The sequence below is a fragment of the Heptranchias perlo genome, unplaced genomic scaffold (genome assembly GCF_035084215.1).
Source record: "Heptranchias perlo isolate sHepPer1 unplaced genomic scaffold, sHepPer1.hap1 HAP1_SCAFFOLD_218, whole genome shotgun sequence".
NCBI lineage: Eukaryota > Metazoa > Chordata > Chondrichthyes > Hexanchiformes > Hexanchidae > Heptranchias > Heptranchias perlo.
Genome location: NW_027139232.1, coordinates 205001 through 232845, shown reverse-complemented (window position 1 = coordinate 232845; position 27845 = coordinate 205001). Strand labels below are relative to the sequence as shown.

At 47.9% G+C, this 27845-nt stretch overlaps 1 protein-coding gene across 1 annotated transcript in view; it reads right to left on the bottom strand.

Moving 5' to 3' along the window:
- The window catches only part of LOC137310109 (aldehyde oxidase-like), a 235854-nt gene that overhangs the window by 133941 nt on the left and 74068 nt on the right, over window positions 1-27845 (bottom strand). The window contains 2 exon segments of the mRNA XM_067978068.1: window positions 650-776; window positions 22329-22498. Coding sequence (XP_067834169.1) covers window positions 650-776; window positions 22329-22498 — 297 coding nt within the window.

The following is a 27845-nucleotide window of genomic DNA, read 5'->3' as shown; positions in this document are numbered from 1 at the left end:
GTTGGCCTGTCCACTGTTTATTTTTGATTCTATGGGATGATTTCACAAACCCACACTCCCAGGGCAGAGCTACACCCATTGGGAGGGGTCGCACTCTCGACCCCGAGTCAGGAGGTCGTGGGTTCAAATCCCACTCCAGAGACTTGAGCACAAAATCTCGGCTGACACTCCGATGGTGTACTGAGGGAGTGCTGCACTGCCGGAGGTGTCGCCTTTCAGAAGAGACGTTAAACCCAGGACCCGTCTGCTCTCTCAGGTAAGAGATCCCATGACATTATTCGAAGAAGAGCAGGGGAGTTCTCCTGGTGTCCTGGACAATATTTATCCCTCAACCAAAACCTAAAACAGATTATCTGGTCATTATCTCATTGCTGTTTGTGGGATCTTGCTGTGCGCTAATTGGCTGCCATGTTTCATCCATTGCAACCGTGACTACACTTCAAAAAGTATTTCATTGGCTGTAAAGCACTTTGGGACGTCCTGAGGTGGTGGGAGGAGCTATATAAATGCGAGACTTTCCTTCTTTAAGGCTACAATAGTCCATCCTGGATTCTCCGACTCACGTTCCCATCAATGAAAGAGATCATAGAGTCACCTCTGATGGGTTTTCCAGTCTGATGGTGGGATTGATTAAAGGAGCAGTGTTTACCTCACTTTCACACAGAATCTCCTCCTCGTCTCCAATCATCTGGACTATGTTTTTCCCAGGAACATCCTGAGCTGTGATGACATCAAACACCCCAGGCCGCTCCCGTGCCTCTGCTGTATCGATTGACCTGGATCACGGTGTCAAGTAAACATGGAGTCAGCGTGTGGATTACTGGCGTCACAAATTCACTTTGTTTTAAAACACAGCCCTTCAACAGAACTCAAACCCAAATCCTCACTCTGAAGAACCAAAGGTCAAAGGTCCCAAAACAAGACCGGCCTCTGTAATATCAATGATTTCGGGTAATAGTATGAGTTAAATAGAATACAGTGAGACCACGAGAGATCGAGGGGTTATAGAGTGTGTTAAATGGGACAGTGTGTGATCAGGAGAGAGATCGAGGGGTTATAGTGTGTGTTAAATGGGACAGGGTGTGATCAGGAGAGAGATCGAGGGGTTACAGTGTGTGTTAAATGGGACAGTGTGTGATCAGGAGAGAGATCGAGGGGTTATAGAGTGTGTTAAATGGGACAGTGTGTGATCAGGAGAGAGATCGAGGGGTTATAGTGTGTGTTAAATGGGACAGGGTGTGATCAGGAGAGGGATCGAGGGGTTATAGAGTGTGTTAAATGGGACAGTGTGTGATCAGGAGAGAGATCGAGGGGTTATAGAGTGTGTTAAATGGGACAGTGTGTGATCAGGAGAGAGATCGAGGGGTTATAGAGTGTGTTAAATTGGACAGTGTATGATCAGGAGAGAGATCGAGGGGTTATAGTGTGTGTTAAATGGGACAGGGTGTGATCAGGAGAGAGATCGAGGGGTTATAGAGTGTGTTAAATGGGACAGGGTGTGATCAGGAGAGAGATCGAGGGGTTATAGTGTGTGTTAAATGGGACAGGGTGTGATCAGGATGGAGATCGAGGGGTTATAGTGTGTGTTAAATGGGACAGTGTGTGATCAGGATGGAGATCGAGGGGTTATAGTGTGTGTTAAATGGGACAGTGTGTGATCGGGAGAGTGATCGAGGGGTTACAGTGTGTGTTAAATGGGACAGTGTGTGATCAGGATGGAGATCGAGGGGTTATAGTGTGTGTTAAATGGGACAGTGTGTGATCAGGAGAGAGATCGAGGGGTTATAGTGTGTGTTAAATGGGACAGGGTGTGATCAGGATGGAGATCGAGGGGTTATAGTGTGTGTTAAATGGGACAGTGTGTGATCAGGAGAGAGATCGAGGGGTTATAGTGTGTGTTAAATGGGACAGGGTGTGATCAGGAGAGTGATCGAGGGGTTACAGTGTGTGTTAAATGGGACAGTGTGTGATCAGGATGGAGATCGAGGGGTTATAGTGTGTGTTAAATGGGACAGTTTGTGATCAGGAGAGAGATCGAGGGGTTACAGTGTGTGTTAAATGGGACAGTGTGTGATCAGGAGAGAGATCGAGCGGTTATAGTGTGTGTTAAATGGGACAGCATGTGATCAGGAGAGAGATCGAGGGATTATAGTGTGTGTTAAATGGGACAGTGTGTGATCAGGAGAGAGATCGAGGGGTTATAGTGTGTGTTAAATGGGACAGGGTGTGATCGGGAGAGGGATCGAGGGGTTACAGAGTGTGTTAAATGGGACAGCATGTGATCAGGAGAGAGATCAAGGGATTATAGTGTGTGTTAAATGGGACAGTGTGTGATCAGGAGAGAGATCGAGGGGTTATAGTGTGTGTTAAATGGGACAGGGTGTGATCAGGAGAGAGATCGAGGGGTCATAGTGTGTGTTAAATGGGACAGGGTGTGATCGGGAGAGAGATCGAGGGGTTATAGTGTGTGTTAAATGGGACAGGGTGTGATCAGGAGAGTGATCGAGGGGTTACATTGTGTGTTAAATGGGACAGTGTGTGATCAGGAGAGAGATCGAGGGGTTATAGAGTGTGTTAAATGGGACAGGGTGTGATCAGGAGAGTGATCGAGGGGTTATAGTGTGTGTTAAATGGGACAGGGTGTGATCAGGAGAGAGATCGAGGGGTTATAGTGTGTGTTAAATGGGACAGCATGTGATCAGGAGAGAGATCGAGGGGTTATAGTGTGTGTTAAATGGGACAGGGTGTGATCAGGAGAGTGATCGAGGGGTTATAGTGTGTGTTAAATGGGACAGTGTGTGATCAGGAGAGAGATCGAGGGGTTATAGTGTGTGTTAAATGGGACAGGGTGATCGGGAGAGAGATCGAGGGGTTATAGTGTGTGTTAAATGGGACCGGGTGTGATCAGGAGAGTGATCGAGGGGTTATAGTGTGTGTTAAATGGGACAGGGTGTGATCAGGAGAGAGATCGAGGGGTTATAGTGTGTGTTAAATGGGACAGCATGTGATCAGGAGAGAGATCGAGGGGTTATAGTGTGTGTTAAATGGGACAGGGTGTGATCAGGAGAGAGATCGAGGGGTCATAGTGTGTGTTAAATGGGACAGGGTGTGATCGGGAGAGAGATGGAGGGGTTACATTGTGTGTTAAATGGGACAGTGTGTGATCAGGAGAGAGATCGAGGGATTATAGAGTGTGTTAAATGGGACAGTGTGTGATCAGGAGAGAGATCGAGGGGTTATAGAGTGTGTTAAATGGGACAGTGTGTGATCAGGAGAGGGATCGAGGGGTTATAGAGTGTGTTAAATGGGACAGTGTGTGATCAGGAGAGAGATCGAGGGGTTATAGTGTGTGTTAAATGGGACAGGGTGTGATCAGGAGAGAGATCGAGGGGTTATAGTGTGTGTTAAATGGGACAGGGTGTGATCGGGAGAATGATCGAGGGGTTATAGTGTGTGTTAAATGGGACAGTGTGTGATCAGGAGAGAGATCGAGGGGTTATAGTGCGTGTTAAATGGGACAGTGTGTGATCAGGAGAGAGATCGAGGGGTTATAGTGTGTGTTAAATGGGACAGGGTGTGATCAGGAGAGTGATCGAGGGGTTATAGTGTGTGTTAAATGGGACAGGGTGTGATCGGGAGAGAGATCGAGGGGTTATCGTGTGTGTTAAATGGGACAGGGTGTGATCGGGAGAGAGATCGAGGAGTTATAGTGTGTGTTAAATGGGACAGTGTGTGATCAGGAGAGTGATCGAGGGGTTATAGTGTGTGTTAAATGGGACAGGGTGTGATCGGGAGAGAGATCGAGGGGTTATAGTGTGTGTTAAATGGGACAGAGTGTGATCAGGAGAGAGATCGAGGGGTTACAGTGTGTGTTAAATGGGACAGGGTGTGATCGGGAGAGAGATCGAGGGGTTATAGTGTGTGTTAAATGGGACAGTGTGTGATCAGGAGAGAGATCGAGAGCTTATAGTGTGTGTTAAATGGGACAGGGTGTGATCAGGAGAGAGATTGAGGGGTAATAGTGTGTGTTAAATGGGATAGTGTGTGATCGGGAGAGAGATCGAGGGGTTATATAGTGTTTTAAATGTGTCAGTGTGTGATCAGGAGAGAGATGAGAACATAAGAACATAAGAAATAGGAGCAGGAGTAGGCCAATCGGCCCCTCGAGCCTGCTCCGCCATTCAATAAGATCATGGCTGATCTGATCCTCACCTCAAATCTAAATTCATGTCCAATTTCCTGCCCGCTCCCCGTAACCCCTAAATTCCCTTTACTTCTCGGAAACTGTCTTTCTGTTTTAAATTTATTTAATGATGTAGCTTCCACAGCTTCCTGGGGCAGCAAATTCCACAGACCTACCACCCTCTGAGTGAAGAAGTTTCTCCTCATCTCAGTTTTGAAAGAGCAGCCCCTTATTCTAAGATTATGCCCCCTAGTTCTAGTTTCACCCATCCTTGGGAACATCCTTACCGCATCCACCCGATCAAGCCCCTTCACAATCTTATATGTTTCAATAAGATCGCCTCTCATTCTTCTGAACTCCAATGAGTAGAGTCCCAATCGACTCAACCTCTCCTCATATGTCCGCCCCCTCATCCCCGGGATTAACCGAGTGAACCTTCTTTGTACTGCCTCGAGAGCAAGTATGCCTTTTCTTAAGTATGGACACCAAAACTGTTTGCAGTATTCCAGGTGCGGTCTCACCAATACCTTATATAACTGCAGCAATACCTCCTTGTTTTTATATTCTATCCCCCGAGCAATAAAAGCCAACATTCCGTTGGCCTTCTTGATCACCTGCTGCACCTGCATACTAACTTTTTGATTTTCTTGCACCAAGACCCCCAGATCCCTTCGTACTGCAGTACTTTCCAGATCGAGGGGTTATAGTGTGTGTTAAATGGGACAGGGTGTGATCAGGAGAGAGATCGAGGGGTTATAGTTTGTGTTAAATGGGACAGGGAGTGATCGGGAGAGAGATCGAGGGGTTATAGTGTGTGTTAAATGGGACAGGGTGTGATCGGGAGAGAGATCGAGGGGTTACAGTGTGTGTTAAATGGGACAGGGTGTGATCAGGAGAGAGATCGAGGGGTTATAGTGTGTGTTAAATGGGACAGGGTGTGATCAGGAGAGAGATCGAGGGGTTATAGTATGTGTTAAATGGGACAGGGTGTGATCGGGAGAGAGATCGAGGGGTTATAGTGTGTGTTAAATGGGACAGGGTGTGATCAGGAGAGAGATCGAGGGGTTATAGTGTGTGTTAAATGGGACAGGGTGTGATCAGGAGAGAGATCGAGGGGTTATAGTATGTGTTAAATGGGACAGGGTGTGATCGGGAGAGAGATCGAGGGGTTATAGTGTGTGTTAAATGGGACAGGGTGTGATCGGGAGAGAGATCGAGGGGTTATAGTGTGTGTTAAATGGGACAGGGTGTGATCGGGAGAGAGATCGAGGGGTTATAGTGTGTGTTAAATGGGACAGTGTGTGATCAGGAGAGAGATCGAGGGGTTATAGTGTGTGTTAAATGGGACAGTGTGTGATCAGGAGAGAGATCGAGGGGTTATAGTATGTGTTAAATGGGACAGTGTGTGATCAGGAGAGAGATTGAGGGGTTATAGTGTGTGTTAAATGGGACAGGGTGTGATCAGGAGAGAGATCGAGGGGTTATAGTGTGTGTTAAATGGGACAGGGTGTGATCAGGAGAGAGATCGAGGGGTTATAGTGTGTGTTAAATGGGACAGGGTGTGATCAGGAGAGTGATCGAGGGGTTATAGTGTGTGTTAAATGGGACAGTGTGTGATCAGGAGAGAGATCGAGGGGTTATAGTGTGTGTTAAATGGGACAGGGTGTGATCAGGAGAGTGATCGAGGGGTTATAGTGTGTGTTAAATGGGACAGCGTGTGATCAGGAGAGAGATCGAGGGGTTATAGTGTGTGTTGAATGGGACAGGGTGTGATCAGGAGAGTGATCGAGGGGTTATAGTGTGTGTTAAATGGGACAGTGTGTGATCAGGAGAGAGATCGAGGGGTTATAGTGTGTGTTAAATGGGACAGGGTGTGATCAGGAGAGTGATCGAGGGTTTATAGTGTGTGTTAAATGGGACAGTGTGTGATCAGGAGAGTGATCGAGGGGTTATAGTGTGTGTTAAATGGGACAGGGTGTGATCAGGAGAGTGATCGAGGGGTTATAGTGTGTGTTAAATGGGACAGGGTGTGATCAGGAGAGTGATCGAGGGGTTATAGTGTGTGTTAAATGGGACAGGGTGTGATCAGGAGAGTGATCGAGGGGTTATAGTGTGTGTTAAATGGGACAGGGTGTGATCGGGAGAGAGATCGAGGGGTTATAGTGTGTGTTAAATGGGACAGGGTGTGATCAGGAGAGAGATCGAGGGGTTATAGTGTGTGTTAAATGGGACAGGGTGTGATCAGGAGAGTGATCGAGGGGTTATAGTGTGTGTTAAATGGGACAGTGTGTGATCAGGAGAGAGATCGAGGGGTTATAGTGTGTGTTAAATGGGACAGTGTGTGATCAGGAGAGAGATCGAGGGGTTATAGTGTGTGTTAAATGGGACAGTGTGTGATCAGGAGAGAGATCGAGGGGTTATAGTGTGTGTTAAATGGGACAGGGTGTGATCAGGAGAGTGATCGAGGGGTTATAGTGTGTGTTAAATGGGACAGGGTGTGATCAGGAGAGTGATCGAGGGGTTATAGTGTGTGTTAAATGGGACAGTGTGTGATCAGGAGAGAGATCGAGGGGTTATAGTGTGTGTTAAATGGGACAGTGTGTGATCAGGAGAGAGATCGAGGGGTTATAGTGTGTGTTAAATGGGACAGTGTGTGATCAGGAGAGAGATCGAGGGGTTATAGTGTGTGTTAAATGGGACAGGGTGTGATCAGGAGAGTGATCGAGGGGTTATAGTGTGTGTTAAATGGGACAGTGTGTGATCAGGAGAATGATCGAGGGGTTATAGTGTGTGTTAAATGGGATAGTGTTTGATCAGGAGAGAGATCGAGGGGTTATAGTGTGTGTTAAATGGGACAGGGTGTGATCAGGAGAGTGATCGAGGGGTTATAGTGTGTGTTAAATGGGACAGGGTGTGATCAGGAGAGTGATCGAGGGGTTATAGTGTGTGTTAAATGTGACAGGGTGTGATCAGGAGAGAGATCGAGGGGTTATAGTGTGTGTATTAAATGGGATAGTGTGTGATCAGGAGAGAGATCGAGGGGTTATAGTGTGTGTTAAATGGGATAGGGTGTGATCAGGAGAGTGATCGAGGGGTTATAGTGTGTGTTAAATGTGACAGGGTGTGATCAGGAGAGAGATCGAGGGGTTATAGTGTGTGTTAAATGGGAGAGGGTGTTATCAGGAGAGAGATTGAGGGGTAATTGTGTGTGTTAAATGGGATAGTGTGTGATCCGGAGAGAGATCGAGGGGTTATATAGTTTTTTAAATGTGTCAGTGTGTGATCACGAGAGAGATGAGAACATAAGAACATAAGAAATAGGAGCAGGAGTAGGCCAATCGGCCCCTCGAGCCTGCTCCGCCATTCAATAAGATCATGGCTGATCTGATCCTCACCTCAAATCTAAATTCATGTCCAATTTCCTGCCCGCTCCCCGTAACCCCTAAATTCCCTTTACTTCTCGGAAACTGTCTATTTCTGTTTTAAATTTATCTAATGATGTAGCTTCCACAGCTTCCTGGGGCAGCAAATTCCACAGACCTACTACCCTCTGAGTGAAGAAGTTTCTCCTCATCTCAGTTTTGAAAGAGCAGCCCCTTATTCTAAGATTATGCCCCCTAGTTCTAGTTTCACCCATCCTTGGGAAAATCCTTACCGCATCCACCCGATCAAGCCCCTTCACAATCTTATATGTTTCAATAAGATCGCCTCTCATTCTTCTCAACTCCAATGAGTAGAGTCCCAATCTACTCAACCTCTCCTCATATGTCCACCCCCTCATCCCCGGGATTAACCGAGTGAACCTTCTTTGTACTGCCTCGAGAGCAAGTATGCCTTTTCTTAAGTATGGACATGAAAACTTGATGCAGTATTCCAGGTGCGGTCTCACCAATACCTTATATAACTGCAGCAATACCTCCCTGTTTTTATATTCTATCCCCCGAGCAATAAAAGCCAACATTCCGTTGGCCTTCTTAATCACCTGCTGCACCTGCATACGAACTTTTTGATCATCTTGCACTAGGACCCCCAGATCCCTTTGTACTGCAGTACTTTCCAGATCGAGGGGTTATAGTGTGTGTTAAATGGGACAGGGTGTGATCAGGAGAGAGATCGAGGGGTTATAGTGTGTGTTAAATGGGACAGGGTGTGATCAGGAGAGAGATCGAGGGGTTATAGTGTGTGTTAAATGGGACAGGGTGTGATCAGTTGAGTGATCGAGGGGTTGTAGTGTGTGTTAAATGGGGCAGCGTGTGATCGGGAGAGTGATCGAGGGGTTATAGTGTGTGTTAAATGGGACAGTGTGTGATCAGGAGAGAGATCGAGGGGTTATAGTGTGTGTTAAATGGGACAGTGTGTGATCAGGAGAGTGATCGAGGGGTTATAGTGTGTGTTAAATGGGACAGGGTGTGATCAGGAGAGAGATCGAGGGGTTATAGTGTGTGTTAAATGGGACAGTGTGTGATCAGGAGAGAGATCGAGGGGTTATAGTGTGTGTTAAATGGGACAGTGTGTGATCAGGATGGAGATCGAGGGGTTATAGTGTGTGTTAAATGGGACAGTGTGTGATCAGGATGGAGATCGAGGGGTTATAGTGTGTGTTAAATGGGACAGGGTGTGATCAGGAGAGAGATCGAGGGGTTATAGTGTGTGTTAAATGGGACAGGGTGTGATCAGGAGAGTGATCGAGGGGTTATAGTGTGTGTTAAAGGGGACAGGGTGTGATCAGGAGAGAGATCGAGGGGTTATAGTGTGTGTTCAATGGGACAGGGTGTGATCAGGAGAGAGATCGAGGGGTTATAGTGTGTGTTCAATGGGACAGTGTGTGATCAGGAGAGAGATCGAGAGGTTATAGTGTGTGTTAAATGGGACAGTGTGTGATCAGGAGAGAGATCGAGGGGTTATATTGTGTGTTAAATGGGACAGGGTGATCGGGAGAGAGATCGAGGGGTTATAGTGTGTGTTAAATGGGACAGTGTGTGATCAGGAGAGAGATCGAGGGCTTATAGTGTGTGTCAAATGGGACAGAGTGTGATCAGGAGAGAGATCGAGGGGTTATAGTGTGTGTTAAATGGGACAGGGTGTGATCGGGAGAGAGATCGAGGGGTTATAGTGTGTGTTAAATGGGACAGCGTGTGATCGGGAGAGTGATCGCGGGGTTATAGTGTGTGTTAAATGGGACAGTGTGTGATCAGGAGAGTGATCGAGGGGTTATAGTGTGTGTTAAATGGGACAGTGTGTGATCAGGAGAGAGATCGAGGGGTTATCGTGCGTGTTAAATGGGACAGTGTGTGATCAGGAGAGAGATCGAGGGGTTATAGTGTGTGTTAAATGGGAGAGTGTGTGATCGGGAGAGAGATCGAGGGGTTACATTGTGTGTTAAATGGAACAGTGTGTGATCAGGAGAGAGATCGAGGGGTTATAGTGTGTGTTAAATGGGACAGTGTGTGATCAGGAGAGAGATCGAGGGGTTATAGTGTGTGTTAAATGGGAGAGTGTGTGATCGGGAGAGAGATCGAGGGGTTATAGTGTGTGTTAAATGGGACAGAGTGTGATCAGGAGAGAGATCGAGGGGTTATAGTGTGTGTTAAATTGGACAGTGTGTGATCAGGAGAGAGATCGAGGGGTTATAGTGTGTGTTAAATGGGACAGGGTGTGATCAGGAGAGAGATCGAGGGGTTATAGTGTCTGTTAAATGGGAGAGTGTGTGATCGGGAGAGAGATCGAGGGGTTACATTGTGTGTTAAATGGAACAGTGTGTGATCAGGAGAGAGATCGAGGGGTTATAGTGTGTGTTAAAGGGGACAGGGTGTGATCAGGAGAGAGATCGAGGGGTTATAGTGTCTGTTAAATGGGACAGTGTGTGATCAGGAGAGAGATCGAGGGGTTATAGTGTGTGTTAAATGGGACAGGGTGTGATCAGGAGAGGGATCGAGGGGTTATAGTGTGTGTTAAATGGGACAGAGTGTGATCAGGAGAGAGATCGAGGGGTTATAGTGTGTGTTAAATTGGACAGTGTGTGATCAGGAGAGAGATCGAGGGGTTATAGTGTGTGTTAAAGGGGACAGGGTGTGATCAGGAGAGAGATCGAGGGGTTATAGTGTGTGTTAAATGGGACAGGGTGTGATCAGGAGAGAGATCGAGGGGTTATAGTGTGTGTTAAATTGGACAGTGTGTGATCAGGAGAGAGATCGAGGGGTTATAGTGTGTGTTAAAGGGGACAGGGTGTGATCAGGAGAGAGATCGAGGGGTTATAGTGTGTGTTAAATGGGACAGGGTGTGATCAGGAGAGAGATCGAGGGGTTATAGTGTGTGTTAAAGGGCACAGGGTGTGATCAGGAGAGTGATCGAGGGGTTATAGAGTGTGTTAAATGGGACAGTGTGTGATCAGGAGAGGGATCGAGGGGTTATAGAGTGTGTTAAATGGGACAGTGTGTGATCAGGAGAGAGATCGAGGGGTTATAGTGTGTGTTAAATGGGACAGTGTGTGATCAGGAGAGAGATCGAGGGGTTATAGTGTGTGTTAAATGGGACAGTGTGTGATCAGGATGGAGATCGAGGGGTTATAGTGTGTGTTAAATGGGACAGGGTGTGATCGGGAGAGTGATCGAGGGGTTGTAGTGTGTGTTAAATGGGACAGTGTGTGATCAGGAGAGAGATCGAGGGTTATCGTGTGTGTTAAATGGGACAGTGTGTGATCAGGAGAGAGATCGAGGGGTTATAGTGTGTGTTCAATGGGACAGGGTGTGATCAGGAGAGAGATCGAGGGGTTATAGTGTGTGTTCAATGGGACAGTGTGTGATCAGGAGAGAGATCGAGAGGTTATAGTGTGTGTTAAATGGGACAGTGTGTGATCAGGAGAGAGATCGAGGGGTTATATTGTGTGTTAAATGGGACAGGGTGATCGGGAGAGAGATCGAGGGGTTATAGTGTGTGTTAAATGGGACAGTGTGTGATCAGGAGAGAGATCGAGGGCTTATAGTGTGTGTCAAATGGGACAGAGTGTGATCAGGAGAGAGATCGAGGGGTTATAGTGTGTGTTAAATGGGACAGTGTGTGATCAGGAAAGAGATCGAGGGGTTATAGTGTGTGTTAAATGGGACAGGGTGTGATCGGGAGAGAGATCGAGGGGTTATAGTGTGTGTTAAATGGGACAGCGTGTGATCGGGAGAGTGATCGCGGGGTTATAGTGTGTGTTAAATGGGACAGTGTGTGATCAGGAGAGTGATCGAGGGGTTATAGTGTGTGTTAAATGGGACAGTGTGTGATCAGGAGAGTGATCGAGGGGTTATAGTGTGTGTTAAATGGAACAGTGTGTGATCAGGAGAGAGATCGAGGGGTTATAGTGTGTGTTAAAGGGGACAGGGTGTGATCAGGAGAGAGATCGAGGGGTTATAGTGTGTGTTAAATGGGACAGGGTGTGATCGGGAGAGAGATCGAGGGGTTACATTGTGTGTTAAATGGAACAGTGTGTGATCAGGAGAGAGATCGAGGGGTTATAGTGTGTGTTAAATGGGACAGTGTGTGATCAGGAGAGAGATCGAGGGGTTATAGTGTGTGTTAAATGGGAGAGTGTGTGATCGGGAGAGAGATCGAGGGGTTATAGTGTCTGTTAAATGGGAGAGTGTGTGATCGGGAGAGAGATCGAGGGGTTACATTGTGTGTTAAATGGAACAGTGTGTGATCAGGAGAGAGATCGAGGGGTTATAGTGTGTGTTAAATGGGACAGAGTGTGATCAGGAGAGAGATCGAGGGGTTATAGTGTGTGTTAAATTGGACAGTGTGTGATCAGGAGAGAGATCGAGGGGTTATAGTGTGTGTTAAAGGGGACAGGGTGTGATCAGGAGAGAGATCGAGGGGTTATAGTGTGTGTTAAATGGGACAGTGTGTGATCAGGAGAGAGATCGAGGGGTTATAGTGTGTGTTAAAGGGGACAGGGTGTGATCAGGAGAGTGATCGCGGGGTTATAGAGTGTGTTAAATGGGACAGTGTGTGATCAGGAGAGGGATCGAGGGGTTATAGAGTGTGTTAAATGGGACAGTGTGTGATCAGGAGAGAGATCGAGGGGTTATAGTGTGTGTTAAATGGGACAGTGTGTGATCAGGAGAGAGATCGAGGGGTTACAGTGTGTGTTAAATGGGACAGTGTGTGATCAGGATGGAGATCGAGGGGTTATAGTGTGTGTTAAATGGGACAGGGTGTGATCAGGAGAGAGATCGAGGGGTTATAGTGTGTGTTAAATGGGGCAGGGTGTGATCAGGAGAGTGATCGAGGGGTTATAGTGTGTGTTAAATGGGACAGTGTGTGATCAGGAGAGAGATCGAGGGTTATCGTGTGTGTTAAATGGGACAGTGTGTGATCAGGAGAGAGATCGAGGGGTTATAGTGTGTGTTAAATGGGACAGGGTGTGATCAGGAGAGTGATCGAGGGGTTATAGTGTGTGTTAAATGGGACAGGGTGTGATCGGGAGAGTGATCGAGGGGTTGTAGTGTGTGTTAAATGGGACAGGGTGTGATCAGGAGAGAGATCGAGGGGTTATAGTGTGTGTTAAATGGGACAGTGTGTGATCAGGAGAGAGATCGAGGGGTTATAGTGTGTGTTAAATGGGGCAGCGTGTGATCGGGAGAGTGATCGAGGGGTTATAGTGTGTGTTAAATGGGACAGTGTGTGATCAGGAGAGAGATCGAGGGGTTATAGTGTGTGTTAAATGGGACAGTGTGTGATCAGGAGAGAGATCGAGGGGTTATAGTGTGTGTTAAATGGGACAGTGTGTGATCAGGATGGAGATCGAGGGGTTATAGTGTGTGTTAAATGGGACAGTGTGTGATCAGGATGGAGATCGAGGGGTTATAGTGTGTGTTAAATGGGACAGGGTGTGATCAGGAGAGTGATCGAGGGGTTATAGTGTGTGTTAAAGGGGACAGGGTATGATCAGGAGAGAGATCGAGGGGTTATAGTGTGTGTTAAATGGGACAGTGTGTGATCAGGAGAGAGATCGAGGGGTTATATTGTGTGTTAAATGGGACAGGGTGATCGGGAGAGAGATCGAGGGGTTATAGTGTGTGTTAAATGGGACAGTGTGTGATCAGGAGAGAGATCGAGGGGTTATGGTGTGTGTTAAATGGGACAGGGTGTGATCGGGAGAGAGATCGAGGGGTTATAGTGTGTGTTAAATGGGACAGCGTGTGATCGGGAGAGTGATCGAGGGGTTATAGTGTGTGTGAAATGGGACAGTGTGTGATCAGGAGAGAGATCGAGGGGTTATCGTGCGTGTTAAATGGGACAGTGTGTGATCAGGAGAGAGATCGAGGGTTTATAGTGTGTGTTAAATGGGACAGTGTGTGATCAGGAGAGAGATCGAGGGGTTATCGTGCGTGTTAAATGGGATAGTGTGTGATCAGGAGAGAGATCGAGGGGTTATAGTGTGTGTTAAATAGGACAGTGTGTGATCAGGAGAGAGATCGAGGGGTTATCGTGCGTGTTAAATGGGACAGTGTGTGATCAGGAGAGAGATCGAGGGGTTATAGTGTGTGTTAAATGGGACAGTGTGTGATCGGGAGAGAGATCGAGGGGTTATAGTGTGTGTTAAATGGGACAGGGTGTGATCAGGAGAGAGATCGAGGGGTTATAGTGTGTGTTAAATGGGACAGGGTGTGATCAGGACAGAGATCGAGGGGTTATTGTGTGTGTTAAATGGGACAGGGTGTGATCAGGAGAGAGATCGAGGGGTTATAGTGTGTGTTAAATGGGACAGGGTGTGATCAGGAGAGAGATCGAGGGGTTATTGTGTGTGTTAAATGGGACAGGGTGTGATCAGGAGAGAGATTGAGGGTTTATCGTGTGTGTTAAATGGGACAGTGTGTGATCAGGAGCGTGATCGAGGGATTATAGTGTGTGTTAAATGGAACAGGGTGTGATCAGGAGAGAGATCGAGGGATTATAGTGTGTGTTAAATGGGACAGTGTGTGATCAGGAGAGTGATCGAGGGGTTATAGTGTGTGTTAAATGGGACCGTGTGATCAGGAGAGAGATCGAGGGATTATAGTGTGTGTTAAATGGGACAGTGTGTGATCAGGAGAGAGATAAGAACATAAGAACTTAAGAAATAGGAGCAGGAGTAGGCCAATCGGCCCCTCGAGCCTGCTCCGCCATTCAATAAGTTCATGGCTGATCTGATCCTCACCTCAAATCTAAATTCATGTCCAATTTCCTGCCCGCTCCCCGTAACCCCTAATTCCCTTTACTTCTCGGAAACTGTCTATTTCTGTTTTAAATTTATCGAATGATGTAGCTTCCACAGCTTCCTGGGGTAGCAAATTCCACAGACCTACTACCCTCTGAGTGAAGAAGTTTCTCCTCATCTCAGTTTTGAAAGAACAGCCCCTTATTCTAAGATTATGCCCCCTAGTTCTAGTTTCACCCATCCTTGTGAACATCCTTACTGCATCCACCCGATCAAGCCCCTTCACAATCTTATATGTTTCAATAAGATCGCCTCTCATTCTTCTCAACTCCAATGAGTAGAGTCCCAATCTACTCAACCTCTCCTCATATGTCCGCCCCCTCATCCCCGGGATTAACCGAGTGAACCTTCTTTGTGCTGCCTCGAGAGCAAGTATGGCTTTTCTGAAGTATGGACACCAAAACTGTATGCAGTATTCCAGGTGCGGTCTCACCAATACCTTATATAACTGCAGCAATACCTCCCTGTTTTTATATTCTATCCCCCGAGCAATAAAAGCCAACATTCCGTTGGCCTTCTTGTTCACCTGCTGCACCTGCATACTAACTTTTTGATTTTCTTGCACCAAGACCCCCAGATCCCTTTGTACTGCAGTATTTTCCAGATCGAGGGGTTATAGTGTGTGTTAAATGGGACAGGGTGTGATCAGGAGAGAGATCGATGGGTTATAGTGTGTGTTAAATGGGACAGGGTGTGATCAGGAGAGTGATCGAGGGGTTATAGTGTGTGTTAAATGGGACAGTGTGTGATCAGGAGAGAGATCGAGGGGTTATAGTGTGTGTTAAATGGGACAGGATGTGATCGGGAGAGAGATCGAGGGGTTGTAGTGTGTGTTAAATGGGACAGGGTGTGATCAGGAGAGAGATCGAGGGGTTATAGTGTGTGTTAAATGGGACAGGGTGTGATCAGGAGAGAGATTGAGGGATTATAGTGTCTGTTAAATGGGACAGTGTGTGATCAGGAGAGAGATTGAGGGATTATAGTGTCTGTTAAATGGGACAGTGTGTGATCAGGAGAGAGATTGAGGGATTATAGTGTCTGTTAAATCGGACAGTGTGTGATCAGGAGAGAGATCGAGGGGTTATAGTGTGTGTTAAATGGGACAGGGTGTGATCAGGAGAGAGATCGAGGGGTTATAGTGTGTGTTAAATGGGACAGTGTGTGATCGGGAGGGAGATCGAGGGGTTATAGTGTGTGTTAAATGGGACAGTGTGTGATCAGGAGAGTGATCGAGGGGTTATAGTGTGTGTTAAATGGGACAGTGTGTGATCAGGAGAGAGATCGAGGGGTTATAGTGTGTGTTAAATGGGACAGTGTGTGATCAGGAGAGAGATCGAGGGGTTATAGTGTGTGTTAAATGGGACAGTGTGTGATCAGGAGAGTGATCGAGGGATTATAGTGTGTGTTAAATGGGACAGTGTGTGATCAGGAGAGAGATCGAGGAGTTATAGTGTGTGTTAAATGGGACAGGGTGTGATCAGGAGAGTGATCGAGAGGTTATAGTGTGTGTTAAATGGGACAGTGTGTGATCAGGAGAGAGATCGAGGGGTTATAGTGTGTGTTAAATGAGACAGTGTGTGATCAGGAGAGTGATCGAGAGGTTATAGTGTGTGTTAAATGGGACAGTGTGTGATCAGGAGAGAGATCGAGGGGTTATAGTGTGTGTTAAATGGGACAGGGTGTGATCAGGAGAGAGATCGAGGGGTTATAGTGTGTGTTAAATGGGACAGTGTGTGATCAGGAGAGTGATCGAGGGTTCTAGTGTGTGTTAAATGGGACAGGGTGTGATCGGGAGAGAGATCGAGGGGTTATAGTGTGTGTTAAATGGGACAGGGTGTGATCGGGAGAGAGATCGAGGGGTTATGGTGTGTGTTAAATGGGACAGTGTGTGATCAGGAGAGCGATCGAGGGGTTATAGTGTGTGTTAAATGGGACAGGGTGTGATCAGGAGAGAGATCGAGGGGTTATAGTGTGTGTTAAATGGGACAGTGTGTGATCAGGAGAGTGATCGAGGGGTTATAGTGTGTGTTAAATGGGACAGTGTGTGATCGGGAGAGAGATCGAGGGGTTATAGTGTGTGTTAAATGGGACAGGGTGTGATCGGGAGAGAGATCGAGGGGTTATAGTGTGTGTTAAATGGGACAGTGTGTGATCAGGAGAGAGATCGAGGGGTTATAGTGTGTGTTAAATGGGACAGGGTGTGATCAGGAGAGAGATCGAGGGGTTATAGTGTGTGTTAAATGGGACAGTGTGTGATCAGGAGAGTGATCGAGGGTTCTAGTGTGTGTTAAATGGGACAGGGTGTGATCGGGAGAGAGATCGAGGGGTTATAGTGTGTGTTAAATGGGACAGTGTGTGATCAGGAGAGAGATCGAGGGGTTATAGTGTGTGTTAAATGGGACAGGGTGTGATCAGGAGAGAGATCGAGGGTTATAGTGTGTGTTAAATGGGACAGGGTGTGATCAGGAGAGTGATCGAGGGATTATAGTGTGTGTTAAATGGGACAGTGTGATCAGGAGAGTGATCGAGGGGTTATAGTGTGTGTTAAATGGGACAGGGTGTGATCAGGAGAGAGATCGAGGGGTTATAGTGTGTGTTAAATGAGACAGAGTGTGATCAGGAGAGAGATCGAGGGGTTATAGTGTGTGTTAAATGGGACAGTGTGTGATCAGGAGAGTGATCGAGGGGTTATAGTGTGTGTTAAATGGGACAGCATGTGATCAGGAGAGAGATCGAGGGGTTATAGTGTGTGTTAAATGAGACAGTGTGTGATCAGGAGAGAGATCGAGGGGTTATAGTGTGTGTTAAATGGGACAGCATGTGATCAGGAGAGAGATCGAGGGGTTATAGTGTGTGTTAAATGAGACAGTGTGTGATCAGGAGAGAGATCGAGGGGTTATAGTGTGTGTTAAATGGGACAGTGTGTGATCAGGATGGAGATCGAGGGGTTATAGTGTGTGTTAAATGGGACAGGGTGTGATCAGGAGAGAGATCGAGGGGTTATAGTGTGTGTTAAATGGGACAGCATGTGATCAGGAGAGAGATCGAGGGGTTATAGTGTGTGTTAAATGGGACAGTGTGTGATCAGGAGAGAGATCGAGGGGTTATAGTGTGTGTTAAATGGGACAGTGTGTGATCAGGAGAGAGATTGAGGGATTATAGTGTGTGTTAAATGGAACAGGGTGTGATCGGGAGAGAGATCGAAGGTTATAGTGTGTGTTAAATGGGACAGTGTGTGATCAGGAGAGAGATCGAGGGGTTATAGTGTGTGTTAAATGGGACAGTGTGTGATCAGGAGAGAGATCGAGGGGTTATAGTGTGTGTTAAATGGAACAGTGTGTGATCAGGAGAGAGATCGAGGGTTATAGTGTGTGTTAAATGGGACAGTGTGTGATCAGGAGAGAGATCGAGGGGTTATAGTGTGTGTTAAATGGGACAGTGTGTGATCAGGAGAGTGATCGAGGGATTATAGTGTGTGTTAAATGGGACAGTGTGATCAGGAGAGTGATCGAGGGGTTATAGTGTGTGTTAAATGGGACAGGGTGTGATCAGGAGAGAGATCGAGGGGTAAAAGTGTGTGTTAAATGAGACAGTGTGTGATCAGGAGAGAGATCGAGGGGTTATAGAGTGTGTTAAATGGGACAGTGTGTGATCAGGATGGAGATCGAGGGATTATAGTGTGTGTTAAATGGGACAGGGTGTGATCAGGAGAGAGATCGAGGGGTTATAGTGTGTGTTAAATGGGACAGTGTGTGATCAGGATGGAGATCGAGGGGTTATAGTGTGTGTTAAATGGGACAGTGTGTGATCAGGAGAGAGATCGAGGGGTTATAGTGTGTGTTAAATGGGACAGGGTGTGATCAGGAGAGAGATCGAGGGGTTATAGTGTGTGTTAAATGGGACAGTGTGTGATCAGGAGAGAGATCGAGGGGTTACAGTGTGTGTTAAATGGGACAGTGTGTGATCAGGAGAGTGATCGAGGGGTTATAGTGTGTGTTAAATGGGACAGTGTGTGATCAGGAGAGAGATCGAGGGGTTATAGTGTGTGTTAAATGGAACAGTGTGTGATCAGGAGAGAGATCGAGGGGTTATAGTGTGTGTTAAATGGGACAGTGTGTGATCAGGAGAGAGATCGAGGGGTTATAGTGTGTGTTAAATGGGACAGGGTGTGATCAGGAGAGAGATCGAGGGGTTATAGTGTGTGTTAAATGGGACAGTGTGTGATCAGGAGAGAGATCGAGGGGTTATCGTGTGTGTTAAATGGGACAGTGTGTGATCAGGAGAGAGATCGAGGGGTTATAGTGTGTGTTAAATGGGACAGTGTGTGATCAGGAGAGAGATCGAGGGGTTATAGTGTGTGTTAAATGGGACAGGGTGTGATCGGGAGAGAGATCGAGGGGTTATAGTGTGTGTTAAATGGGACAGGGTGTGATCAGGAGAGAGATCGAGGGGTTATAGTGTGTGTTAAATGGGACAGTGTGTGATCAGGAGAGAGATCGAGGGGTTATAGTGTGTGTTAAATGGGACAGGGTGTGATCGGGAGAGAGATCGAGGGTTATAGTGTGTGTTAAATGGGACAGGGTGTGATCGGGAGAGAGATCGAGGGGTTATAGTGTGTGTTAAATGGGACAGGGTGTGATCAGGAGAGAGATCGAGGGGTTATAGTGTGTGTTAAATGGGACAGTGTGTGATCAGGAGAGAGATCGAGGGGTTATAGTGTGTGTTAAATGGGACAGTGTGTGATCAGGAGAGAGATCGAGGGGTTACAGTGTGTGTTAAATGAGACAGTGTGTGATCAGGAGAGTGATCGAGGGGTTATAGTGTGTGTTAAATTGGACAGGGTGTGATCGGGAGAGTGATCGAGGGGTTATAGTGTGTGTTAAATTGGACAGTGTGTGATCAGGAGAGAGATCGAGGGGTTACAGTGTGTGTTAAATGAGACAGTGTGTGATCAGGAGAGTGATCGAGGGGTTATAGTGTGTGTTAAATGGGACAGGGTGTGATCGGGAGAGTGATCGAGGGGTTATAGTGTGTGTTAAATGGGACAGGGTGTGATCGGGAGAGTGATCGAGGGGTTATAGTGTGTGTTAAATGGGACAGGGTGTGATCAGGAGAGAGATCGAGGGGTTATAGTGTGTGTTAAATGGGACAGTGTGTGATCGGGAGAGTGATCGAGGGGTTATAGTGTGTGTTAAATGGGACAGGGTGTGATCAGGAGAGAGATCGAGGGGTTATAGTGTGTGTTAAATGGGACAGGGTGTGATCGGGAGAGTGATCGAGGGGTTATAGTGTGTGTTAAATGGGACAGGGTGTGATCAGGAGAGAGATCGAGGGGTTATAGTGTGTGTTAAATGGGACAGGGTGTGATCAGGAGAGAGATCGAGGGGTTATAGTGTGTGTTAAATGGGACAGGGTGTGATCGGGAGAGAGATCGAGGGGTTATAGTGTGTGTTAAATGGGACAGGGTGTGATCAGGAGAGAGATCGAGGGGTTATAGTGTGTGTTAAATGGGACAGGGTGTGATCGGGAGAGAGATCGAGGGATTATAGTGTGTGTTAAATGGGACAGGGTGTGATCGGGAGAGAGATCGAGGGGTTATAGTGTGTGTTAAATGGGACAGGGTGTGATCAGGAGAGAGATCGAGGGGTTATAGTGTGTGTTAAATGGGACAGGGTGTGATCGGGAGAGAGATCGAGGGGTTATAGTGTGTGTTAAATGAGACAGTGTGTGATCAGGAGAGAGATCGAGGGGTTATAGTGTGTGTTAAATGGGACAGGGTGTGATCAGGAGAGAGATCGAGGGGTTATAGTGTGTGTTAAATGGGACAGTGTGTGATCAGGAGAGAGATCGAGGGATTATAGTGTGTGTTAAATGGGACAGGGTGTGATCGGGAGAGTGATCGAGGGGTTATAGTGTGTGTTAAATGGGACAGGGTGTGATCAGGAGAGAGATTGAGGGATTATAGTGTCTGTTAAATGGGACAGTGTGTGATCAGGAGAGTGATCGAGGGATTATAGTGTGTGTTAAATGGGACAGGGTGTGAGCAACCCATTGTATTTCCAGCCTCCAGTGTTGCTATGGTGGTGAAAAAGGCTATTTAATCTAAAATTAAAATTGTAATATCATTTTAAATTATAAATAGACAGCTTCTGCAATCAATCACAGACTGATCAATTGCATAAGCTCATGGACTTTGTTCAAACCAAACATTGAAGAATCTGCTGCCTTTCCTGGCAGCACAGAGACTGCTGTTGGAGAGCTCTGTGTCAGGACTCAGGGGGTCGCTGCAGACAATCTCCGTCTCTCTGGGCGTTCGCTGGGGATCAAATCTTTAACTCCCTGAAGGTGTGAGTGCAGTTTGATGAAGCCCTGATATCCGGCCAATGACATTCTGGTTTGATAAGTAGGGCCACAGAGTTCAAGAGAAAAGCAGGAATGATCAGTTCAGGACAAATCATCAGTTAGGACACAGGACAAGTCTGGGTTTTGGGCTCCCTGCTATAGAATGGGCAGTAAAGCCATAGTGTACAGTATAGATTCACCAAGGTGTGTCCAGTTTTAGTTGTGAGGAGGGCCTTGAGATACTGGGACTATTTCCACTCGAGCAGAGAAGGCTAAAAGGAGGTTCAAGAGAGGATTTTCGAATTATGAAAAGTTTTGAGAGAGTGAATAAGGAAAGACTATTTCCTCTGGTGAGAGGGTGGGTAGGTGGGGTTGAGGGATGTGGAGAGAGGGTGGGTCGGTGGGGTTGAGGGATGTGGTGAGAAGGTGGGTAGGTGGGGTTGAGGGATGTGGTGAGAGGGTGGGTAGGTGGGGTTGAGGGATGTGGTGAGAGGGTGGGTAGGTGGGGTTGAGGGATGTGGAGAGAGGGTGGGTCGGTGGGGTTGAGGGATGTGGTGAGAAGGTGGGTAGGTGGGGTTGAGGGATGTGGTGGGAAGGTGGGTAGGTGGGGTTGAGGGATGTGGTGAGAGGGTGGGTAGGTGGGGTTGAGGGATGTGGTGAGAGGGTGGGTAGGTGGAGTTGAGGGATGTGGTGAGAGGGTGGGTAGGTGGAGTTGAGGGATGTGGTGAGAGGGTGGGTAGGTGGGGTTGAGGGATGTGGTGAGAGGGTGGGTAGGTGGGGTTGAGGGATGTGGTGAGAGGGTGGGTAGGTGGGATTGGGGGATGTGGTGAGAGGGTGGGTAGGTGGGGTTGAGGGATGTGGTGAGAGGGTGGGTAGGTGGGGTTGAGGGATGTGGTGAGAGGGTGGGTAGGTGGGGTTGAGGGATGTGGTGAGAGGGTGGGTAGGTGGAGTTGAGGGATGTGGTGAGAGGGTGGGTAGGTGGGGTTGAGGGATGTGGTGAGAGGGTGGGTAGGTGGGGTTGAGGGATGTGGTGAGAGGGTGGGTAGGTGAGGTTGAGGGATGTGGTGAGAGGGTGGGTAGGTGGGGTTGAGGGATGTGGTGAGAGGGTGGGTAGGTGGAGTTGAGGGATGTGGTGAGAGGGTGGGTAGGTGGGGTTGAGGGATGTGGTGAGAGGGTGGGTAGGTGGGGTTGAGGGATGTGGTGAGAGGGTGGGTAGGTGGGGTTGAGGGATGTGGTGAGAGGGTGGGTAGGTGGAGTTGAGGGATGTGGTGAGAGGGTGGGTAGGTGGGGTTGAGGGATGTGGTGAGAGGGTGGGTAGGTGGGGTTGAGGGATGTGGTGAGAGGGTGGGTAGGTGGGGTTGAGGGATGTGGGGAGAGGGTGGGTAGGTGGGGTTGAGGGATGTGGTGAGAGGGTGGGTCGGTGATCTGTGAACGGGCGATCGGTTAGTTTGGGCCTCAGTGCCGTCTCCCCTTCCTATGAATTCTCATGATCTTGTGTAAATATCCACTGGTCAGTCTGTGTCCTTGAGCAAGATTTCGATTTGTACTTGAGCTACTTACACAATCTTTGCATGAGGTCTGGTGCTGGTGAACAGTGTCAGAAACAGCTCCCCGTCCCGGCTCGGAGTGTCATCGCAGTAAACGGCCTCTCCGGTCGCATGCTTGATCGCAGACAGGTGCGTCACTGGCTTTCCCACCGGGTCCCCAGGAAGCTGACCCCGGGCAACTTCCTGTGCACCAAAAAAAAAAGGTATTTTGAAGTATTTCTTGTTGCTCACATCTGGAAATGTCCTCGATTTCACATCTGGGCTTTTTCTCAGCTCATGTCTGGGTCTGTTGTGGACTGATTGGTGGAGATTGATTGCTGTGTTTGGTCAACAATTCCATTATTATATTGTGCGACGACCAGGATGGTAAAAGGTGAACTCGATGGACCTCGGTCTGTTTCTCTCCAGAAATTCCTGTCGTCCTCTGTTGACATCTGGATTCCATAACCTGTTGGACAGTGCGGCATTGTGGGACAGCGCTCCAAAGGCGCCAGATTATTCCCGTTCTGGACCGTTGGTTGTGCAGATCGAGAGCCGGATATACTGGTTGGAGTTTGTGCTGTGCAAGCTCCGACTAATGTGGACAAATGCTGGGAATCCGCAGCTCAATAATTGAGATGAGGCCTGCGCTCAATTCAGGCAGCCGCCACGGCCACCTAAATCAAAACAAGCCCCGCCCAATGTGTCAGGGCCAGAGTGCCCGTGTGGATTGGGGGTGGGACTTTGCACCTCTGGTCACACCCACTTCACACCGGCTTTACACACGTTTACACCAGTTCACACCCACTTTACACCGGCTTTACACACGTTTACACCAGTTCACACCCACTTCACACCGGCTTTACACACGTTTACACCAGTTCACACCCACTTCACACCGGCTTTACACACGTTTACACCAGTTCACACCCACTTCACACCGGCTTTACACCCGTTTACACCAGTACACACCCACTTCACACCGGCTTTACACACGTTTACACCAGTTCACACCCACTTTACACCGGCTTTACACACGTTTACACCAGTTCACACCCACTTCACACCGGCTTTACACACGTTTACACCAGTTCACACCCACTTCACACCGGCTTTACACACGTTTACACCAGTTCACACCCACTTCACACCGGCTTTACACACGTTTACACCAGTTCACACCCACTTCACACCGGCTTTACACACGTTTACACCAGTTCACACCCACTTTACACCGGCTTTACACACGTTTACACCAGTTCACACCCACTTCACACCGGCTTTACACACGTTTACACCAGTTCACACCCACTTCACACCGGCTTTACACACGTTTACACCAGTTCACACCCACTTCACACCGGCTTTACACACGTTTACACCAGTTCACACCCACTTCACACCGGCTTTACACACGTTTACACCAGTTCACACCCACTTCACACCGGCTTTACACACGTTTACACCAGTTCACACCCACTTCACACCGGCTTTACACACGTTTACACCAGTTCACACCCACTTTACACCGGCTTTACACACGTTTACACCAGTTCACACCCACTTCACACCGGCTTTACACACGTTTACACCAGTTCACACCCACTTCACACCGGCTTTACACACGTTTACACCAGTTCACACCCACTTTACACCGGCTTTACACACGTTTACACCAGTTCACACCCACTTTACACCGGCTTTACACACGTTTACACCAGTTCACACCCACTTTACACCGGCTTTACACACGTTTACACCAGTTCACACCCACTTCACACCGGCTTTACACACGTTTACACCAGTTCACACCCACTTTACACCGGCTTTACACCCGTTTACACCAGTTCACACCCACTTTACACCGGCTTTACACACGTTTACACCAGTTCACACCCACTTCACACCGGCTTTACACACGTTTACACCAGTTCACACCCACTTCACACCGGCTTTACACACGTTTACACCAGTTCACACCCACTTTACACTGGCTTTACACACGTTTACACCAGTTCACACCCACTTTACACCGGCTTTACACACGTTTACACCAGTTCACACCCACTTCACACCGGCTTTACACACGTTTACACCAGTTCACACCCACTTTACACCGGCTTTACACACGTTTACACCAGTTCACACCCACTTTACACCGGCTTTACACACGTTTACACCAGTTCACACCCACTTTACACCGGCTTTACACACGTTTACACCAGTTCACACCCACTTCACACCGGCTTTACACACGTTTACACCAGTTCACACCCACTTTACACCGGCTTTACACACGTTTACACCAGTTCACACCCACTTTACACCGGCTTTACACACGTTTGCACCAGTTCACACCCACTTCACACCGGCTTTACACACGTTTACACCAGTTCACACCCACTTCACACCGGCTTTACACACGTTTACACCAGTTCACACCCACTTTACACTGGCTTTACACACGTTTACACCAGTTCACACCCACTTTACACTGGCTTTACACACGTTTACACCAGTTCACACCCACTTTACACCGGCTTTACACACGTTTACACCAGTTCACACCCACTTCACACCGGCTTTACACACGTTTACACCAGTTCACACCCACTTTACACCGGCTTTACACACGTTTACACCAGTTCACACCCACTTTACACCGGCTTTACACACGTTTACACCAGTTCACACCCACTTTACACCGGCTTTACACACGTTTACACCAGTTCACACCCACTTTACACCGGCTTTACACACGTTTACACCAGTTCACACCCACTTTACACCGGCTTTACACACGTTTACACCAGTTCACACCCACTTCACACCGGTTTCACACATGTTTACACCAGTTCACACCCACTTTACACCGGCTTTACACACGTTTACACGAGTTCACACCTGTCTACACATGTTTACACCTGTTTACACCAGTTCACACCTGTTTACACACGTTTACACCTGTATACACCTATTTTACACCCGTTCACACCTGCTTACACCAGTTCACACCCACTTTACACCGGCTTTACACACGTTTACACCAGGTCACACCCACTTTACACCGGCTTTACACACGTTTACACCAGTTCACACCCACTTTACACTGGCTTTACACACGTTTACACCAGTTCACACCCACTTTACACCGGCTTTACACACGTTTACACCAGTTCACACCCACTTTACACTGGCTTTACACCCGTTTACACCAGTTCACACCCACTTTACACCGGCTTTACGCACGTTTACACCAGTTCACACCCACTTTACACTGGCTTTACACCCGTTTACACCAGTTCACACCCACTTTTCACCGGCTTTACACACGTTTACACCAGTTCACACCCACTTTACACCGGCTTTACACCCGTTTACACCAGTTCACACCCACTTTACACCGGCTTTACACCCGTTTACACCAGTTCACACCCACTTTACACTGGCTTTACACCCGTTTACACCAGTTCACACCCACTTTACACCGGCTTTACACCCGTTTACACCAGTTCACACCCACTTTACACCGGCTTTACACCCGTTTACACCAGTTCACACCCACTTTACACCGGCTTTACACCCGTTTACACCAGTTCACACCCACTTTACACCGGCTTTACACCCGTTTACACCAGTTCACACCCACTTTACACTGGCTTTACGCACGTTTACACCAGTTCACACCCACTTTACACTGGCTTTACACCCGTTTACACCAGTTCACACCCACTTTACACCGGCTTTACACACGTTTACACCAGTTCACACCTGTTTACACCGGCTTTACACACGTTTACACCAGTTCACACCCACTTTACACTGGCTTTACGCACGTTTACACCAGTTCACACCCACTTTTCACCGGCTTTACACACGTTTACACCAGTTCACACCCACTTCACACTGGCTTTACACCCGTTTACACCAGTTCACACCCACTTTACACCGGCTTTACACCCGTTTACACCAGTTCACACCCACTTCACACCGGCTTTACACACGTTTACACCAGTTCACACCCACTTTACACCGGCTTTACACACGTTTACACCAGTTCACACCTGTTTACACCGGCTTTACACACGTTTACACCAGTTCACACCCACTTTACACCGGCTTTACACCCGTTTACACCAGTTCACACCCACTTTACACTGGCTTTACACCCGTTTACACCAGTTCACACCCACTTTACACCGGCTTTACACCCGTTTACACCAGTTCACACCCACTTTACACTGGCTTTACACCCGTTTACACCAGTTCACACCCACTTTACACTGGCTTTACACACGTTTACACCAGTTCACACCCACTTTACACCGGCTTTACGCACGTTTACACCAGTTCACACCCACTTTACACTGGCTTTACGCACGTTTACACCAGTTCACACCCACTTTACACCGGCTTTACACCCGTTTACACCAGTTCACACCCACTTTTCACCGGCTTTACACCCGTTTACACCAGTTCACACCCACTTTACACCGGCTTTACACCCGTTTACACCAGTTCACACCCACTTTACACCGGCTTTACACCCGTTTACACCAGTTCACACCCACTTTTCACCGGCTTTACACCCGTTTACACCAGTTCACACCCACTTTACACCGGCTTTACACCCGTTTACACCAGTTCACACCCACTTTACACCGGCTTTACACCCGTTTACACCAGTTCACACCCACTTTTCACCGGCTTTACACCCGTTTACACCAGTTCACACCCACTTTACACCGGCTTTACACCCGTTTACACCAGTTCACACCCACTTTACACCGGCTTTACACACGTTTACACCAGTACACACCAGTTTACACCCATTTACACCCACTTTACACCCGTAAAATGCCTGCAACTCGTGCCAAGTTCCGCCTCTGTCAAACACGGCTGCAGTGCTGGGCATTCTGTAAATATAGTGAGGATTTACCAGCATGAAATGCCTGCTCCGTTGCCAGGAACCATTCGGACCAAGTCCAGCCACAGGTCTGGTAAATGAAATCTCCCGCTAAGACAGACAATCACAGTTAACGAGACTGACTCTCCCTCTCAGTCCAGTCAGAGCCTGATGAAGAACTCTCGGGGATCTGCTCATCGAGAACATTCAAAGCCCCTCTGCATCCACCCCATGTACAACAACCTCCCCCACCCTGCCCCCGATCCAATCATACACAAACTGTGCCCCTTCTGACACTGCTTTAAGATGCTGCAATGGTTTGATCCAGCGGTTGTATGCAGTTGTTCTGTGTCGTTCTGGGTTTTACCTGAGCTCGGAGCTCCTGGTGCGGGCCCATATTTGGCCACGTCCCCTGGGCCTGTCGCTCCTTCCGTTAATCCACCCCGAGTCCACAAATCACATTATTGAAACAGATCCATATTGTCCTGACCAGCCTTCAGCTGCCTAGACTCTCAGCTCTGGAATTCTCTCCCTGAACCTCTCCACCTCTCTCTCCTCCTTTAAGATGCTCCTTAAAATCTACCTTTTTGACCAAGCCATTGGTCACCTGTCCTAATGTCCCTTTATGTGGCTCGGTGTCAAATT